Raw genomic sequence first — 19,083 nt, forward strand, 5'->3', positions numbered from 1 at the left:
TATATCTTGAGTTTGTGTGGTTCATAACGTTTGTTGTGAGTTGTGAACATGACATATCAGCTTATCTTTTGGACCCATTTGTTGTTGGATTACTCTGCCGAAAGATAGAAATGTTGACAAGGGAATCAGCACTAAATAATGCAGCCATCTTTTACTTTCTTGCTCCTCTGTGTGACCAGATTGCCTCCTACAAGGGAGAAATAGGCTGATATGGACCTCTTATCAGATACATTCCTTTGCCCAATTATAACCTTCAATATTTAAATAATTATTCTTGGAGAACATAAGCCCTTTTCCAAGAAAGGACTTCAAATAGGAAAAAAAAAAAAGGAAGCTAAATTACTGTTCCCATATGATCTTTAGGGACAGTGCATAAATTGATTTGCTATGCTTACAACGTAAAGCAACATCTAGGAGAGCATTGGATAGGTAGATTAGCTTACCAATCTATTTTTGATACCTTTCTTTATTAGTTAGCACCTGATTGCATCCTCTCCAAGATTGTGATTATGGGCAATTGTAGTGTCAACTGGCTTACAATCCTATATTCCCGCTCCTGATACCAAATCTAGCACGTAACTTCTTTGAAAATCTTGGCAGCCATACTCTCCGTCATTGTCAGAATGAAGAACTTGAATTTTAGCTAAAAATTGTGTCTGAATCATTGCATGAAAAGATCAAAACACACTAAGGACTTCACTTTTTTTGTTTCAATATGAGCACGGATAAATCAATTTAGTTCCTCAGTAGCTTGACCCACATATATCAATTTACTTAAGAGAGATGAAACTAGTGAAGTATTGGCTAAAGAGAGTGAGAGTGATAATGCCATAGTTCCAGCCCCAGCAACAGGAAATGTAACCCATTAGCATTAGCAATACTAGTTCCCTTTGGTTGAGTGATCTTGATAAATTCATTTGAATCAAAAGTCATGTGGTTAGTTCCTCCCGAGTCAATTATCCAGCCACCATAATCTCTCTGGTTAGTACTAATTAAGTAACGTATTTCCACAATTACCTTGTTCTTTCAGAGTTGTATTTAAATCATTTGATGTGAAATGAAGGATAATTGAGGTTTTGCATTCACCAATCCATGTCTTGAATTCGTTCCACCATTCTGGTTACCCATGTAACCTAAAACAAGTTTCATTGGTATGTTTCATTTTTCTATAATGAGCATGTCCCCTCCTTCCAATTGTGCCTTAGCCTTGGAGGTTGTATTCGATTCTCATTACCCACAGAAGGAAGACATATGGAGTGAAGGAGACTGTTATTTCCTCATCTTAACTCTTTCTAAAGCCATACCGACATCAGTTGTATTTTCTGTTCTTGTTATCATCACTGCCTGCATAATATATTCCCTTTGAACATGAGCATAGGCTAGTTCTATGGATGCAGATAGTTGTAGGCTTGTAGCGCATATCATACCCAGTTGAGAAGGGTCACTCTGTGGTGCATAAAATTGATCACATACCCTTTGTGCTCTTCTGATTACCAATTACTAATCTGCAGCTTCTAAAACTGATGAGGTTCTGTTTTTGCAGTTGATTTAATCATTTAGACACTATATCTATATCACTTGCAGCTTTATCAAATAGACATTAACCGACAGCCTCTAGCAACAAATGCATAATCTTTTTTATTAGATTTTTTTTTTCTTCTGGGTAATGTTGATTGAGGAAATTGTTTCCATATTAATTATTTGTGGGTTTTTGGTATACAGATTAACAAATTATAAATAAAGGAAAATCAACGGTTGCTAAAATCTCAAGCAGAATTCGTTTGGACAAGATGGAAAGTTTTTCTTGTCATTTATGGATGACAGGACAGTGAATTTTTCTTGTCAGGTCAGGGAAATCACACTTGGTTTGGTATTAGCGACAAGCTTTGGACCCCAATTTGTTGTAAAATCATCTAGCAGAAAAAAACATGTCATATATGATGTCCTCCTCTTTGCTTCCCTTGATATGCTGATTATTAAGACAAAGGCAGCTGTATGACAGCCCCTCGTATCTAGGCTGGGAGCCACCCTCTCCCTACCTCACGTCAAGTAGTTCTTCGACATATTAGGTCTAATACGCGGTTCTACCACATTTATGCACAGAAATCAAGCAAGCACCAATCTGCCAACTTGCAAAAATCACTAAGTAGACATTGGTATTGACCAGTAATTTGTCATGAGTTTCTGTGGTTCTTAAGGTTTGTTGGTATTTTGGCCCCATTTGTTGTTAGATCACTCTGCAGAAAGATAGATATATCATGTGTGATTCCCGTTCTATGCTCATCATTGGTGTGTCGATTGCCAAACAAAAACAAACATGCCTACCCCTTTAACGTCTGCTTATCGCATGGTTTTGCTTCCCATGTTACCTTGCTTTAGGAGCCTTCATTTATGGAACTGCCTCTGGCTATTTACATATATAATCAACTCAATTCATTACCTCCTGCATATCAAAAAGCTAGTACTGAGAGTGTTCTAAGAACAAAGCCCTCCTTTTTCTACCATCTTAAAAGCTAGGTTAACAAGATGATCAGTGCCAAGAAACTTATCAAACTGGCAAGGAAATGGCAGAAGCTTGCTGCTCTTGGGCGGAAAAGAATCACAATGCCAAGAACCACTAGTGGGATTGTGGATGCAGAAAGTTGCAGCACATCATACTCAGTTGAGAAGGGTCACTTTGTGGTGTACTCAATTGATCAAAGACGCTTTGTGCTTCCTTTGGATTATCTTAACAATGATGTTGTAAAAGAATTATTCGAGCTTGCAGAAGAAGAGTTTGGATTGGCAAGCAACAGTCCTCTCATATTGCTATGTGATTCAGGCTTCATGGAGTATATAATTGATTTAATACGAAGGTGTATGACTAAAGATGTAGAGAAAGCATTGCTGATATCCATGGCTAGCATTCGCTGCTCATCATCTTTGCATCCTCATCAAGCTCTTGCAAGTCAACAGTTGCAAATCCGCAGCTTCTAAGCCAACAGTGTACAAATATATATATATTATCAATGAAAGATATTTCAAAGATTGTCCTCATGTTATTTTTCTTCAATTGTTTAGATACTACAATTAAATGCAAATGCTACATTTTGCATATAAAACCAGAACATTCATTACAATCTCAAGCAGGGAATGCAAATTGTCATTTATTTAAAAAATGTCATTTCATTGCAGGGATTCTTCATGATCATATTGATCTTACCTAATTTATTTCGTAATTTTTTAGAACATTTAACTTGAACTGGATTTACTTTGAGAATTACAAAAAATTAAACAATCTGACAAACAGTTGCTTTTCCAAAAAGAAAAAAAAAATCCTATAAAATTCCAGAGCTCTTAACAAGTAAAGGTTACAGAGAAAATTTTTTACTATAGCTTAAGGCTTGATCTAAAAATTCTGAACTAGATTATCGAAAAGTTTGTTGGAGTCTCACATCAGCCACAATAAAATAATTTGAAGAGAATATATAGCAAGGGGAATTAAGTCGAGCTGATTTAAGTCATTTTAGTGAACACAACCTTAAGCTCAACACACGATTTTGCCGACAATTATCTGCACTCTGGGTCAAATTTCTGCAGGCTAGTACCACAATGGGTCAGACCCAATTGGATCCATGAGTTAATTAGACCTGTAGAGCCAAGCCTAAAAGAAGAGGTCAAACTCTATGTGAGCCATTACATGCAGTATAGTGACAATTGGGACCTATAAACTTGAATCTAGTCCAATTGCACTTAAGATCTCTCTTGGAGTTCTACATCTGCCACAATAAAAAATTTTGTCTTAACCGGTTTTGGTGTTGACAACCCTAAACTCAGCATATGAGACAATCATCCGCACTCTTTGAGTCAGAATTTCACAAAGTTGCAAATTAGAGAATCAATCCCTGCACAGGATTCATCCTTGGATAAAAAGTGTCTTATTCACGGGTAGAATAAGCTTAGTCATATCTTGGTCCTAGAGTTCATCAGGCAATGGTTGACAGTGATAATTTTTGCAGGTGGGTTGGTGAAGTCCATGAGTGATTACACAAGAGTTACATATCAGATTAACTATGTAGCCTACGACTCTCTTCCGTATGGTTGATCAGCCCAAATAGTTTCTCTCTTTTAATTATCAATCTCGTATTTATGAAAATTCAGGAGAAGTGCATGCATATCAAAACATCATCAACTTAATGCAAACTGAAATTATCATTTATTATCTTTTTAGCTTCTAAAATATTTCTATAAATAATTCTATTTTGGGGAAAATTCTTTTATAAATTTAGTTTATCTTAGACCTAAATCACATTATATATAATGAAATTCATATATAAAATAAATAAAACTCATATATTTATATCTTAAATCAATAATAAATCAGGTCTAGATCCTCGATCATATGTTAATGCCTTGATGTATTATATATATATATAAAGTAGGCAATTTTTTTTTTTATTTTTCTGATATTACTATGAGGAGAAGTCAATTTGCTAAAATAATAACAAACTAAATACTAGCTCATGTTAAACTACATGCCATTGTAACAAAGAGCTCATACATTAAATATTAAACAACTTTTGCTTTCAATTGGATATTAAAAGGATTTACTTAATCGACAATTTACAATGCAAAAGCATATATAAAGACTCAATTCAATTACTCCAGAAAAATATATAGCTGTCACACCCTGAACTTGAATAGCACATAAACATTGTCTTCCAGAAAATATTGACAATTGGCGATGCTCACCTCAATGAAGTAAAACCATGCTCGTCGCCAATATGGTTTTATGCACAAAACTGCAGCTATTGCCACCAATATTATGATGTAAGCCACCACAAAGCTCACATAGAAAACACTCAAATCTATGATGCCACTCTCCTCTGCATTATTACTTGAAACTCTCAGCAATGGTGATGGTGATATTGCTGCATTGCAACTCTTTGATAGTGGCAGTCGACAAAGGAAAGGATTTCACTTTCATCAAAAGTTGCAAATTGTGCAACTCTCTTAGGTGTTGATCCAAATAAATCATTATTTGCTACACTGAAGACAGCTAGAGAATTTAGTTGTGTAAGCTGAGGAGGAATTTTCTCATCCAAGTTGTTGCAGGAAAGATCCAAGCTTTCAATTTCACTCAGGTTTGAGAATGTTGATGGAATTGGTCCTATCAAACAGTTGTGGGAAAGGTTCAACACTTGAATCATGCTAAGGGCTCCAATTTCAGGAGGAATTTCTCCACTTAGTTTATTGTGCGAAAGATCTATTCCAGAAAACAACATGAGAACGTTTCACTGATAAGAATATGTCATCCATTTTGTCGTAAAAACTAAAGCCTGTTGCTCACCCTCATATTCTGGATCTATAACACTAAAACCCCCAGTACATCTTAGGCAAGGAAGGATATGACCAGAAAAATTATTATGAGATAATTCAATCAACCTTAATGGTCTAAATTGCACAAATGCTTTGGAATTTCACCTTCAAGGTTGTTATGATTCAAGAAAAGATATCCCAACCAAGAAAGACTACAAATCCATTCTGGAATCGTCCCGGTCAAAAAATTGTGGCTAAGATCTAATGTTATTAACTTAGAGCAACCATAAAATGCATTTTTTATTGATCCTTGGAGCCTGTTATAAGATAAGTAAACAAGTACTAAGCTAGAAGGGTTAAAGTGTGATGGTAGACTTCCAAAAATATTGTTTCTTGAAAGGTCTAAAACTTGAAGAGAAGACATATTACCCATTGACCTTGGGATCCTGCAAGAGAGATGGTTATCACTAACATCCAAAATCTCCAAATAGGAGCATTTATATAAGTTATCAAGGATACTTCCTGTGAACTGATTTCCATCCAATTGTAAAACTTGTAAGAAGCTAATTTTGCAAAGTGAAGAGGGAATGCTACCACTAAAACCACTTCTAGGCATTTTCAAAATTAGTAACATAGAGAAAGATGCTCCAATTCCCATTTGGAATGTGTCCATGGAAGCCATTATTGGAGATATCTAAGCTTAACAAACCCATATGAGAATGACCCGGCAGTTGGAGAGGCCCTGAAAGAGAATTATTGGCTAAAGAAAGCTTTTCTAGGTTTGTGTTATTATCCAACAACCAAAATGGAAAGCTTCCCTTCGTTTTATTATGTGAGAGATCAACAACTCGCAATTTATGCTGATAGTAGAGGAACTTGGGAAATGCTCCACCATATCCAAGACCAGGTAAAACAAGAGTCTCTAATTGCAATTTTGGGATCAGGTTATGAGCCTCTAATTCTGCATATACTTCATTATCTTCACCCAGCAAATGCTTCAGCCTTGTATGGTTGAAAAATGGACTAAGTGAAATTGGTATTTGAAAGTGATTGCCTGAAAATTCTAATTCTTGGATGGATGTCAAACCCTTGAGGGAAAACATTTTTCCAGTGAAATGATCGAAAGAGAGATATAATGGTTGAAGGGATGTAAGATTTGCTAGACACCAAGGCAATGTAGCTTTAAGATCATTATATCTGAGATCAAGCACGTGGAGATGTTTCAACTCATATATGCCTGAAATTTATTTATTTATAAGAACTTTAGCTAGAATCCTTAATATGTATGGTGTGCCTGTGTGTATGTGTGTGTGTAAGAGACAGAGAGGGTTTATAGACCTTGCCTTGGGTTGTCTGTATGGTGCCACTAAGTCCACAATACATCAACGATAAAGTCTTCAAAAAGATCATTTTTGAAATCATATGCAGGATGTTATTGTTAGTAGTAGAAAGATTTAAGTATCAATGTTCTAGCTTCTTGAAATTGGGGAAGCCTACAATAATAATAATTGAAAAAAAAGTTTAAAAAGACATATAAATTAATAAAAAAAAGATATACATTATCGAAACGATGAGCACATCGTTGAGGGGGTAGGGTGTCCCTTACTGAATTCTGTTTAAAAGAGGGCAATGCTCCAAGACTTTGACGGGAGTCTTCATTCAAAGAAGATGAGTCTACAACTCTTCCAACCTGGTAAAATTCTCTGACTCTATTAAGAAGAAACAACAAATTTTTAAGACTCCATACAAAAACATACAAGAAGACATTACAACTTGAGCTAATATTTTTCCTTTGAAACCATTGTCTCGTAGATAGAGGGTCTTGAGGAATGGAAATGCTCCCAGGTTATGTAGCAGTGAGGAGCTTCTTCCATTTGTGGTGATGTTATTCAGAATTAACGTGCTTAGCTTGATAAGACCTGTAGCATCTGCAATTGAGGCAAGGAATAAACCAATTTTTTGACCTTCACCCTTGATTTAATCAATTTATTTTGTACCAATCAATAAAACTGTGGGCTATGAAAGATGATCCACAACAAATTGAACTAGTACTCTAGAGCCTCAAACTTGATGATCTGATACTCAAATCTAGCTCCTCTAAGTTGGTCAAAGCACCCAATTCTAGACAACCAGGAAAGTAAAACTATAACTAATTAATAAGATTCTAAACTCAAAGAAAATGAGGATGAGTATTTTAATACCTATTTTTAAAAATAAGGGAGATATACAAAGTTGCTCAAACTATAGGGGAATTAAACTCATGAGCCATACTATGAAGTTGTGGGAGAGAGTTGTGGAACATGACTACGTTCCGTCATGACACTTCTATCTCTCCTAATCAATTTGGCTTCATACCCGGTCGTTTAACTATGGAAGCGATCTTTCTCATTAGAAGCTTGATGGAGAAATATAGAGATGTGAAGAAAGATCTACACATGGTTTTTATCGATTTGGAGAAGGCTTAAGATAGTGTTCCAAGAGATGTCTTATGGAGAGTGTTAAAAAGATATATATGAAGGAGCAACTACTATTGTGCACACAGTGAGAGGGGACACAAGAGATTTTCCTATCTTAATTGGATTACACCAAGGTTCAGCCGTAAGCCCTTACCTTTTTACATTAGTTTTAGATGAATTGACGAAACATATACAAGAGAGTATCACTTGATGCATGATGTTTGCAGATGACATTGTTCTTATAGATGAGACGCGAGAAGGAGTCAATAGAAAGTTAGAGTTTTAGAGAAGTACTCTAGAGTCAAAGGGTTTTAAGTTAAGTAGAACAAAGACAGAACACATGCATTGCAAGTTTAGTGAAGGCCGAACTAGTGATAGGGAAGGAGTTTGTTTGGATGGAGTGGTACTGCCCTAAAGTAATCATTTTAAATATCTCGGCTCAATCCTTCATGTAGATGAGGGATGTGAGGAGGATGTTAGTCATAGGATTAAAGTCGGATGGTTGAAGTAGAGAAGTGCCACGGGAGTTTTATGTAATTGCAAGATTCCCAATAAGTTGAAAGGAAAATTTTACTATATAGTCATACGACCGGCCATGTTATGTGGTAGTGAGTGTTGGGCACTGAAAGAATCGTATGTGTCTAAGATAAGAGTTGCGGAGATGAGAATGTTAAGGTGGATGAGTGGTTATACTAGACTAGATAAAGTCCGTAATGAGAGTATTAAAGAAAAGGTAGGAGTGGTGCCAATTGAGGATAAGTTGAGAGAAGGGAGATTGAGGTGGTTTAGTCATGTGAAACGTAGACACACGGAGGCTCAAGTTAGATAAGTAGAGCACATTAGGTTAGAAGATAGAAAGAAAAGAAAGGGTAGACCTAAACTGACTTGGAGGAGAGTAGTACAAAATGACCTATAAGCATTACACATTTTCGAGGATTTAACATAAAATTGTTTAGAATAGAGAAAGAGAATCCATATAACAGATCTCAAATTCTTATGATAAAGGCTTAGTTGAGTAGAGTTGAATAGTAGATTTGAGAGATGAAAGCATGCTATTGTTAAGGCGATTGACTCAGATCAAGGAGCTCAAGATTTCTCAAACCTATAAATTTTTTTTATGCATACTGATTTATATATTTAAGGAAGCAAATCATATAATAAATGTAGTGAACCATGAGAGGATTTAAAACCTTCAATTTCATTGCCTTGTAAATTCAACTCCTTCAAGCTTGTTAGGTTATTCAATTCTGCACAAATAAAATGATACTATGAAATACATAAATGTTTTGCAGAATATGATTTCACTTCAGAGAATGATGGAATGAAGTGGAACTCACCTTGAATGTTAATTATTCCTTTCAGTTTATTGTTGTTTAGAGTTGATGATTTTAAAGATGAAAGACCACTTAGAGTTAGCAGGATGCTGTTATTGAATTTGTTGACAGTTAAATCAAGAGACTGCAAATTGCAAAGGCTCCATAATCTTTCAAAACCTGGAAAATAGTTCCAGGTAGTAGCTTTAGTTGGAACTGATAAATTACAAAATGAAATGAAATTTACAAGATAACTAATACCATGCAAGAGATGAACCTTCATTCTCAACACAACCCAGAATGTTAATTTGCTCCAGGGAAAGATGATTCAATTCTTTGAATGGAAGAAAGAACGAGGTATTGAGATACCAATCTCCCAATCTGTCATCTCTTCAAGGATAAAGTGATGTTACTCGCCCTGTAATGGGGCAACATTCAACATAGTCCCAATAACAACAGTAGGGAATTTTCTCCCAAGAAGACATGGCATTGCCATTAGGATAATTGAAGTAAGCTTTGAGCTTGAGCAGGGCAATTCTCTCGTCCTCCCAACAGCCATAACACCACCATACCCCTTGTAACAATAAAAGCATAGCCACAGACACCCAAAACTGGTTTAGAGCCTTACTTCTTGAATGAAGCAAGCCAATACCAATGGGTTCTATTAGGCTTTTCCTAGAATGGGTTCAAGAACCAAGATCTTTAATGGCACACTCTTATTGATCAAGAATCAACTAGTTTGCTTCTTGGAGTTGCGTTTGCATACGTGTCACTTAAGAAAAAAGACCAGCATCTATCCCTGGAAGGAGACTTTGTCATAGAACTGCAGTGGCAGCACCACATTTATACTAGTTGGTCAAATGACCCACTGCCACAATTTTTTCTTCATATATTATATAATAATATTATTTTGACTTACAATTAACAACAAAAAAAAAAAACAAGTTATTTTAGCCGGATAATTCTTACAAATGATCGCTCAGTTTTCAGATCATATGTAGGATTAATATATGAAACGGTAAATTAATTAAAAATTGATATGTAATTATAATAAATAATTATTAAAAAATTATTTTAAATATATAAAAAAATTAAATATTATGAGCCCTACTTATATTTATTTACTTAATTCTAATTAATTTATTATTTTATGTAGATCATCCTATATAGAATTACTACTATACTATTTAATTTTTTCTCGATTTTATAGATATTTTCATAAAAATTATTAAATTTTAATTTTTTTTAAATTTATCAAACTTTAATTTGATTTCATAAAAATTTAATTTTATTTATAAAATAATTAATAAATTAACAGATTAATTTAAAAATATTTAATTTTTTATTACAATAACATTTATAAAATAAATTTAAAATTTAATAAATTTTATAAAAAAATTAAAATTAGATAATTTTTATGAAAATACTCATTGCGTTACTACATATAAGATTATCCCTATTTTAACCCATAAGAAATATTCACGAGTTTTTTAAATTCAAAAAAAAATTATAATTTTCATTTTTTTAATGTTATATATATATACAAGCTTAAATGAAAATAATCCACTAACTAAATTTCTAGTTCTGCCACTGTATAGAAGTCAACTATTATCTGGTAAATGGTTGAATTGATCAACGATCACTTGGACAATTGCGTAATGTGTCTCACATTGAAAATAAAGATTTTCTTACAGATTGTTTGATTGGTGGTTAAATAGAGAAGGAAACCAAAAATCGTATTATACTTCTGAGCCCTCCATATTTCCTGTCTTCCAGGACCTGATGCCAAGCTCACAAAGCAAGCCTCTTATGCTGCCATTTTACTTTAATTTTCTACAAAAGCTATTCACGCCCACTTAAATAATAATTCACGAATAAACTCAATGCGTCGGTTTAACATGCAAAGGCCAAATCAAGAAGTGGTAAAGGGTCACATGGCCTGGCCGCATGGATTGGGAAAGGCACAAGGACTGGCCGTATGAGAAGATAACGAGGCATCACAGGCGGATACGTTCTTGTTCCACGGCCGTGTACCTACCGGTGTGGAAAGGCATCTTGGTCCATAAATTACACGGTAATGCCTCGTGTCACAACGCTTTCTATGAAAAGGATAGCAAACATGATTTTGCTTAATGTTGCCGCGTGTGTTTTTTTTTTTTTTCTCAATAAAAAGAATAATATGCTAATTAATAAATTATTAATATAAATTAATATAATTATCAATACATAATAATTAATATATTAATAAATATTTTAAATAATTATTATCAATATTTGATTTTAGATGCTGAATTGTTAGAGATAAATATATAAAATTATTAATTTTTTATAATTATTTCTATTGATGTGAAAAGATATTAAAATTTTATTTGTTTCATAAAAATAATTTGTATATAAAAAATATTTTTTTTAAAAAATATTTTATATTATTTAATTATATATTAAATTATATATATATAACATTTTCACATTTTAATAAGATTATCAAAATTTTAAAAATAAAAAATAATTTCATCTTTTTTAAAATAAAAGTCATTTTAAGTAAAAATGATTTTATTTTTCTTTAATTAAAAATTTTTTTTATTAATTATTTTTTTAAGTGCTCAAAATGTTAAAAAATATAAAAAATATTTTTCAATTTTTTTTTTTGAAACAAAGGGAGTTTTATAAAAATTCCTTCCAATATATGTTTTTTTAAAAGAATGGTTTCCTAAGTTATCGATTAAATAGACTTTCTAAAAATTTAGAAATGTGAACAACTTCTAAAATTATCCAATTTCTAATTTATATCCTTGCAAGATTTATTAATTATTTTAAATTATTTATTATAGTATGGATTGATTAAATATTTTTAAATTATTATAATATTCTAATATTTTTTTTGAATATATGAAGAGGATATAAAAAATTTTAATATTTTAAAATAATAAAAATATATAATAATTAAATTAATCTCAAATTATTTTATATTTTTTATTTATATTTTTATTATATTATTATATTAATAATAAAATAAAATATAGAGTAACTGACAATAAATTTAAAATATAATTTATTTTTATATTAACATTAAAAATATATAAATTAAAATCTTTATTTATTATAATTATTAATATGTAATTCCTAATTGTAAAATGTACAGGAATGAATTGGAAAATAATGAGAAATTCTGGAGAGAGAATTCACCCCGAAAAAAATAAAAAAAAAATTCAAAAGCAGGTGGCCTCGCCTGATAGGCTGGGTAGGGCGGGCGCACCAAGGGTATTCCGGTACATTCCTGGAACACTGTGCTTCGTCAAGCTTACACTTGAAAGTCGAAAGAGTCTTAAATACTAAAAAATTAAAAATTAAAAAAAAAAAGATTACATTTCAGCTTAGCAAGCTTGTGTCAATGGAAGTAGGAAATACTTGGACATTCTCTGAAGGTATTTTTTTTTATAAAAAATTCTTTTCGATTTTCCAAATGGGCTGAAAATTAACTCAGGAATTTGGCTCCCTTCCTCTATCGATTTTTTTTTTTTTTTTGCTTTTCAATTTTGAATTTTATCATTACATTTTGGTGGATGCTGTTGGCTTCTTTAATTTTTGTTATGATTTTGTTATTCTTTATTTGATATGTAAATTCTTGATTGGTGTTTTGTGGTTATGAGCAAAAGCTTCAGTGGAGGGAATTCGAATTTCAAGCAATCGCGTTTGTTCCATTGTTGGAAATTTTCAGTTTTCTCTATTAACATGAAGCTGTTTTTGTGCTGCAGAACAAAAAGAAAATTGTTATACAGATGGATTCGGCTATAAGAAGTGCATTTCTCAGAAAGAGCCGCAAAAGTTTTTTGCTTCAGTTAGTGCAGGAGAGGATAAGCCATTTGATTTCTTAGGCGCTTTATATGGTCGGTATGGAAATTGGATTGAATTGGGACCACAGGAGTTTAAATTTAGTTTGTTATAAAATAGAAATTTGTATACTGAAAATCTAGCTTATACTGCAGTAAGTTTTCCTTAATTTTGTTTGAATTTCACAGAGGGCATTGTAGCTGGAAGCACTGCAGGTGTTGTTGCAGAAGCGGCTTTGTATCCACTTGATACAATAAAAACTAGGCTGCAGGCAAGTTGTCACTTTATATAATGTTTTGCTCTATTTGTTGCAGTATGTTGCGGCCACATTCTTGGATTATTTATGAATAGTTTGAACTTTAAAAGTAGAATCTGATAGATACCCTTTTTTTTTCATTAACTTTGTTATGCGGTTATATGAGATGTCAGTATATTTGGATCATGCCGCTCCTGGCTACATGGAAATATGGACACTAGAGTGCAATGATTATTTCTATTGTCTCTGGTTTATTGGTCTTAATTCCAAATTCTGTGGCAGCATCACTATTTGTCAAAAATGTAATATTTCCTTACTTAGGGTCATTGAAACACTCTTTATTTTCAACTCTTGTTTTCTTTTTCTTTGGACATGGGTTTAAGCATATGGATGTTACATTCTTTTGGCACCTTCTCTTGCAATTCTTTTTTGGGCTGCCCAAGACTCCTTATGATGTTAAGGCTTTTATTTTATCTTCTGTACCTAAACAGATTAACATTAACAATATGTTCAAGATATAAAGACCTTAAAATTATCTCCTTTATGTGTTATTTCCTTTCTTTCATAGTTATGAGCTCATTGCCTTCATTATTTGTACTATTTTTTTTTGTTTGGCATATTTTGAGCAGGATGTTTGATAGACTTGATAAAGTGGGTTTTCCAAAACTTTGGCGGATTCTATGTTATCTCAAAGAATTTGGGAGGTGACAAAGGAAAACATTTAAAAATCTGCTACTTCAACAGTGGCTTAGTGTATTTGAATTGAGAGATGCTAGAATTTTTTTAAGGACCAGTATCTATCTGTGCATTGTGGGTGTGACTGACCTACTTGTTCATACTCAATATATAACACTTCTATAAAATTTTCAAATTTAGTTACTATATTTGATAGCTATGGTTCTGGTGCTAGGCTGCTCATGATGGAGGAAAAATTATGTTCAAGGGTCTTTATTCTGGATTGGCTGGAAACCTTGCTGGTGCCTTTCCGTGAGTACTTAATTGCATACATATATATATATATATATATATATATATATATATATATATATATATATATATATGTATATCTCTTCTTCTTTAGTACATATATGAGCATTTAAACAGAGCATCCAATTGATTCTCCTCTTCCATATGGTTATTTCATGGATATTTGTTTTTAAGTGTAACTTTTGTGTCATACTCGTAACTGTACTCAACTTTGCCTCAATTCCAGTCTATTTGGATTGGCTATACGGATCTGTTCCTTCAATTTGTGTTCAGTTGGTTGTACAATTTTAAGGAGGTCTAGAGATGCTAAATCATAACTAATCTTGACCACTTCACCCATAGCATACTTAATCTACCTTTTTTCTTTACTCCCTTAACATTGATATGGTTAATCTTTCATACTCGTGCACCTGCCTGTCTTGGATATGACTAAAACATTTCATTTGGCCCTATTTTAACTTATCCTCAATGGGTACCCACTTCTTTTGAACATCCTCATTCTTTATTCAATTCTATCTTATATGTTCGCATATCTATCCTAAATCCTCATCTCTTCCATGCTTAGTTTGTGGAAATATTATCTCTTCACTGCCCAACATTTGCTATCAAACTTCATGCTTGGTTGACTTGTGGTCTTTGTAGAGCTTCCCTTTCAGAGTAGCTGGGATTTTGTGATCAAATATGTTGGAGTTGTAGTCTTGTTTCTCTTTCATTTCAAATCATTCAGCAGCCAGGGTCATTTAGAGAGTTCAGTTTTTTTTATTAGATAATATGCAATTTATGAATTTTTCTTTCATCTGCAGGGCTTCTGCTGTATTTTTTGGTGTTTATGAACCTGTGAAACAGAAATTGCTGAAAACTTTGCCTGAAAACCTCAGCGCTTTTGCTCATCTGGTAAGATTCCTAAATAACATGCTTCAAGTTGCTAAACTAACTCTTAGGAAAAGTGTTTACTAATCTGGGATTATCTGTCTTATTTAGTCCAGTGTCATTTTTTCTAGTTTACATCTCTTTAAAAATAAAACTTTCCCCGTAGGGCCTCACTGTCGCATTGGCATTTGTAATTCACTTGTTACACACCCACTGATATCTGGCATAATCCCTTGTGTTTGCAACTAAACCAAGAGAAAATTTGGCACATTCTTTACTTGACGTTCGAGTTTGCAAGTAATGCATCTTATTTCTCTAAAATAAATAGAATCTTGGGATTTAATCTATTGGATAGAGCCTATCTTTTTTATTATAATAGGTTTCAAGACTTTATTCAGTCTGCAGGTGCCATTGGAGGTGCCATTTCTTCCCTTGTTCGTGTGCCGACAGAGGTATTTAACTTGGTTATTTTTATTGAGCTTTTCTTGTTTCTTTTCTGTTCTGCTGAAACTGGGCTTTTTATTTTAGGTTGTTAAGCAGAGAATGCAAACCGGGCAATTTACTTCAGCCCCTAATGCTGTTCATGTTATTGTTGCTAAAGAGGGTTTTAAAGGTCTCTATGCGGTATGCTACACTTACTAAATATCTTAAGATTTTTATCTTGGAACTCCTGGATTTAATTTTGGTGTTCTATAATTTTCTGCCTTGCAAACTTTTCCCGAAGAATATGATAACTGATAAGTATCTTATTGTGATTAGAAGAGTCTGATGCTGTAAACTGGTTATGGTAGGCATCATTTTGCTCACAATGCTCAAGCAATCTGCAAGTCATTTGCGCGTCATTGCTTTTTACTGCTGTTTGGCACATAATGCATGTGAATGTTATTTGTCTTTAGTTTATGAACTTTTTCTTGGTCTGTGTACCCTATTTATTCATTTCTTTAAAACTGTAGGGATATGGATCCTTCTTATTGCGAGATTTGCCTTTTGATGCTATCCAGTTCTGCCTCTATGAGCAACTCCTAATGGGATATAAGCTGGTGGTAAGCTTACTTTTGTCGTTGTTTGGCATGTACATGCAAATTGTTCACTCTAGTCGGACTTTTCTTGATTGAGAGAGTTGTGAGGATTCTGATCTAACTGAGAGCTAAGGGGTATTGAAATGTTGTACATGAAGGTCTCGATGGCTTGCTTCTACATGTATAGTTCATTTGATAGTTCTGTTGTTTGGTTAAATCACGTCAATAAGAAGAAAATGAATCTCCTACATCTGTTTTAAGCAAATTTTGTGGTCTATAGACTATAATTTGATTATGCAGAAATAAGCATTTATTGCCTTTTTCTGCAGGCACGAAGAGATCTGAAAGATCATGAGATTGCTATAATTGGTGCTTTTGCTGGTAATGTAACATTTCAGAAGCTCCTAAATTTCTCATAGATTTCTGTGGATCCTAATAACTGATAAGGTCCTTGCTGACATGGAAAAAGAAGTCCTGTAAATTTATAATGCAAGAAATAGTTGTAAAAAAAAAAAAAAAAAAAAAAAAAACAACGTTAGAAAATATGAAAGATAATGCATGGAAAGAGCATGATTCTATAAAATATTATAAAAATTATGAAATATAATAAATCGTGAAGATAATGAACGAATAAAAACCTAATTGCCATAAGAAATAAAAATAAATAAAATAAAAAGAATGAAAATTTACCAAACACACAACATAAAATCTGGGTGGTTCACTAACTATGGGCCTGCATTCACAAGATAAAGGCAACCATAGAAATTACAATATATTCGATTTTGCCAAATATATCAGCCCTAGAAGTGAGAAAATACTCTACTAACTGGATACAATAAAGAGAACCACCCATTGAGCGAAAATGGTACTTAACAGAAATTATAATACTCACTATGTGCCACCTACAGTTGGCCCCAAAATCCGTTAAATTCCTAAAATTCTCTCCAATTTGAGTTTGGAAATCAGCTTCTCTTAAAATAAGAAATGCATTGTAGTTCCATCTGAAAACTACAAATAAAAAATCAAATCTAGATAGGACTTTGGGGTAAATCCTAACAGAAATTATATATATCCAGGATATGAAAAATGGGGACAACTTTATTCTTTGGTGAGTTAAGAGTTCAAACCTTCCTTCCAATTTGGGGGATTTAGGGGTAGCTTTATCAAAACTAAATTAATTGTGTTAGTTAGGATGTGCTTTTTTCCACAATCTTTTACAATGTGGACTAACTATGATTGAATGATCACTTTTTATACTGCTTCATATACAGGTGCAATAACTGGAGCTCTAACTAATCCCCTTGATGTGGTAAAAACTAGATTAATGGTTCAGGTATGGATTAACTTGTTTTGCTTTCTTTATAGATATCTATTGATTTCTCCTTCTTCCTTTACCTTTTATTACTTTTCACGGATGATTATTACTTTCCTTCCTTTCCTTTGCTGGAAGTCCCTGAAGTTTTTCTCCAACCTTCTTTTCTTTTCAAATCTTTGCAGGGACCAGCAAACCAGTACAAAGGGATTTTTGATTGTGCCAGGACTATTACTAAAGAAGAGGGAGTTCATGCTCTTCTCAAGGTCTGTCCATTCCCTGTGATTCTACTACCTATCAAATACAGTTGTCAAAGAGTGGTAACCATTATATTTTTTTTCTATGCTTATATTAACATAGCTTAGTTGTTCAAATATTAGGACCAATTTCCAGTCAATTAAAAGAGATAGAAGGTTTATGAACAGTAATGTTGTTAAATGTATGTACTATTAAATTCTTTGAGAATGTCAATTTTATGCTCTGATTTCAGCATTGAGCCCCATCTTCTTGTTTCTGGCTTCTTACTTTTATATAGAGTATCTATGATTCTGATTCACAGCAAAAACATAAAAAAATAAATGAATAATAAACAGAAACCTGCTTCTATCTCCTAATAGACCATAAGGTACAATTTAGAGGAATTGATTGTGTGATATTGTTTCTCTACGAACACCCTTTTGCTTGTCTGGGATTTTTAAGTGCAACTCATTATGAATGTGTATATATATATATATATATATAGAGAGAGAGAGAGAGAGAGAGAGAGAGAGAGAGAGAGAGAGAATTTGATTGCTGGCTTGTCATAGATGCTTGATGTTGATATCGATGTCTTCATGATGTAGCAATAGTATCTTGTCAATTTTTTTTGTCTTCTTGGTATCTTAGAAGAAACAAGAAATAGATTCCTCATGTTAATGTGAATAGTTAGGCACTTTCTAACAAATAATTGTGGCCAAAAGTAATGATTTTCCTGCAACTGATCAATCACAAGTAACACGAGTACGAGATATGAAAGAGTTTACAACATACTGACCCTTTTTTGCTAGCGTTGCAGGGTATTGGACCAAGGGTATTATGGGTAGGTGTTGGAGGTGCAATCTTCTTTGGTGTCCTTGAAAAGACAAAGCAGATACTTGCTCAAAGATGCCCAGGTCCTCCAATGCCAGTCTCTTTCAAGCAAGATTAACTTTTGCTGACTACCAGTTGAATCTTCTACCAGCCACCATCTGCCATTTGATAGTTTCCTTCAGCTAATAGAGAATTAGACCATTGCAGAAACTTGGGCATTGACTTTAAAACTAAATGCTTTAGAGTGTGCAAGTGCTGGGATCAATTTTGATGGATATAATGAACTGTTTTCGTTGTTAAGTCCTTGAGCTTGCAGTCCTTAGCGTTCTCTCTTGAAGATTTTTTTTTTTTTTTTTTTTTGTCCTTTAAGAGTAGGTAGGGTAGGACAAATTCAAATCATCAACATTTGAAAATCCTGAGCCTCTACATTCCAATTCAAAGTTTTCGATATGAATTCTTTTTTTTAATTTTAATTTTTGTTATTAATTTTGAAAAATATTTTTTCAAATAAATTAATGAAATTATAACATCCCTTTTTTATTAAAAGTAATCATCAATAATCATATTTGAATTATGAGCTTTTTTTTTTTTTGTAATTTGGCTTCAAAAACGCTAAACCTCAAAATTTTCCATTTCCTCTTTAAAGTTAAAATTCATTAATAATTATGCCGTT

At 33.0% G+C, this 19,083-nt stretch overlaps 2 protein-coding genes and 1 pseudogene across 3 annotated transcripts; 2 read left to right on the forward strand and 1 right to left on the reverse strand.

Moving 5' to 3' along the window:
* The first annotated feature begins 2,288 nt into the window (after positions 1-2,288).
* LOC110656828 (auxin-responsive protein SAUR63-like) lies at positions 2,289-3,087 on the forward strand. Its single transcript, XM_021813812.2, has one exon. It carries the CDS (start codon positions 2,527-2,529, stop codon positions 2,974-2,976), a length of 450 nt encoding a protein of 149 aa, XP_021669504.2. The 5' UTR covers positions 2,289-2,526; the 3' UTR covers positions 2,977-3,087.
* A 1,799-nt stretch (positions 3,088-4,886) lies between these two features.
* LOC110656845 (cuscuta receptor 1-like) lies at positions 4,887-7,172 on the reverse strand (annotated as a pseudogene).
* Positions 7,173-12,370: 5,198 nt separating this feature from the next.
* LOC110656846 (S-adenosylmethionine carrier 1, chloroplastic/mitochondrial) lies at positions 12,371-18,710 on the forward strand. Of its 2 annotated transcripts, XM_058138146.1 has the most exons (12): positions 12,371-12,492; positions 12,823-12,954; positions 13,087-13,169; positions 14,065-14,141; positions 14,945-15,035; positions 15,410-15,463; positions 15,540-15,635; positions 15,965-16,054; positions 16,360-16,411; positions 17,302-17,363; positions 17,528-17,608; positions 18,397-18,710. In XM_058138146.1, the coding sequence occupies exons 1-12, from the start codon at positions 12,459-12,461 to the stop codon at positions 18,526-18,528; spliced, it is 984 nt and encodes a 327-aa protein (XP_057994129.1). In that variant the 5' UTR covers positions 12,371-12,458; the 3' UTR covers positions 18,529-18,710. The 2 variants fall into 2 exon arrangements, with proteins under 2 accessions (XP_057994129.1, XP_057994131.1); XM_058138148.1 differs by lacking the exon at positions 12,371-12,492 and having other exon boundaries at positions 12,817-12,958.
* Positions 18,711-19,083: the final 373 nt, after the last annotated feature.

The sequence above is a fragment of the Hevea brasiliensis genome, chromosome 16, assembly GCF_030052815.1.
Source record: "Hevea brasiliensis isolate MT/VB/25A 57/8 chromosome 16, ASM3005281v1, whole genome shotgun sequence".
In the NCBI taxonomy this organism is placed as follows: Eukaryota; Viridiplantae; Streptophyta; class Magnoliopsida; order Malpighiales; family Euphorbiaceae; genus Hevea; species Hevea brasiliensis.

Coding starts and splice junctions, on each gene's coding strand:
- LOC110656828 (XM_021813812.2), top strand. CDS start 2,527: ATGATCAGTGCCAAGAAACTTATCAAACTGGCAAGGAAATGGCAGAAG.
- LOC110656846 (XM_058138146.1), top strand. CDS start 12,459: ATGGAAGTAGGAAATACTTGGACATTCTCTGAAG. Junction 17,364..17,527: donor AAACTAGATTAATGGTTCAG/GTATGGATTAAC, acceptor AAATCTTTGCAG/GGACCAGCAAACCAGTACAA. Junction 17,609..18,396: donor GAGTTCATGCTCTTCTCAAG/GTCTGTCCATTC, acceptor CTAGCGTTGCAG/GGTATTGGACCAAGGGTATT.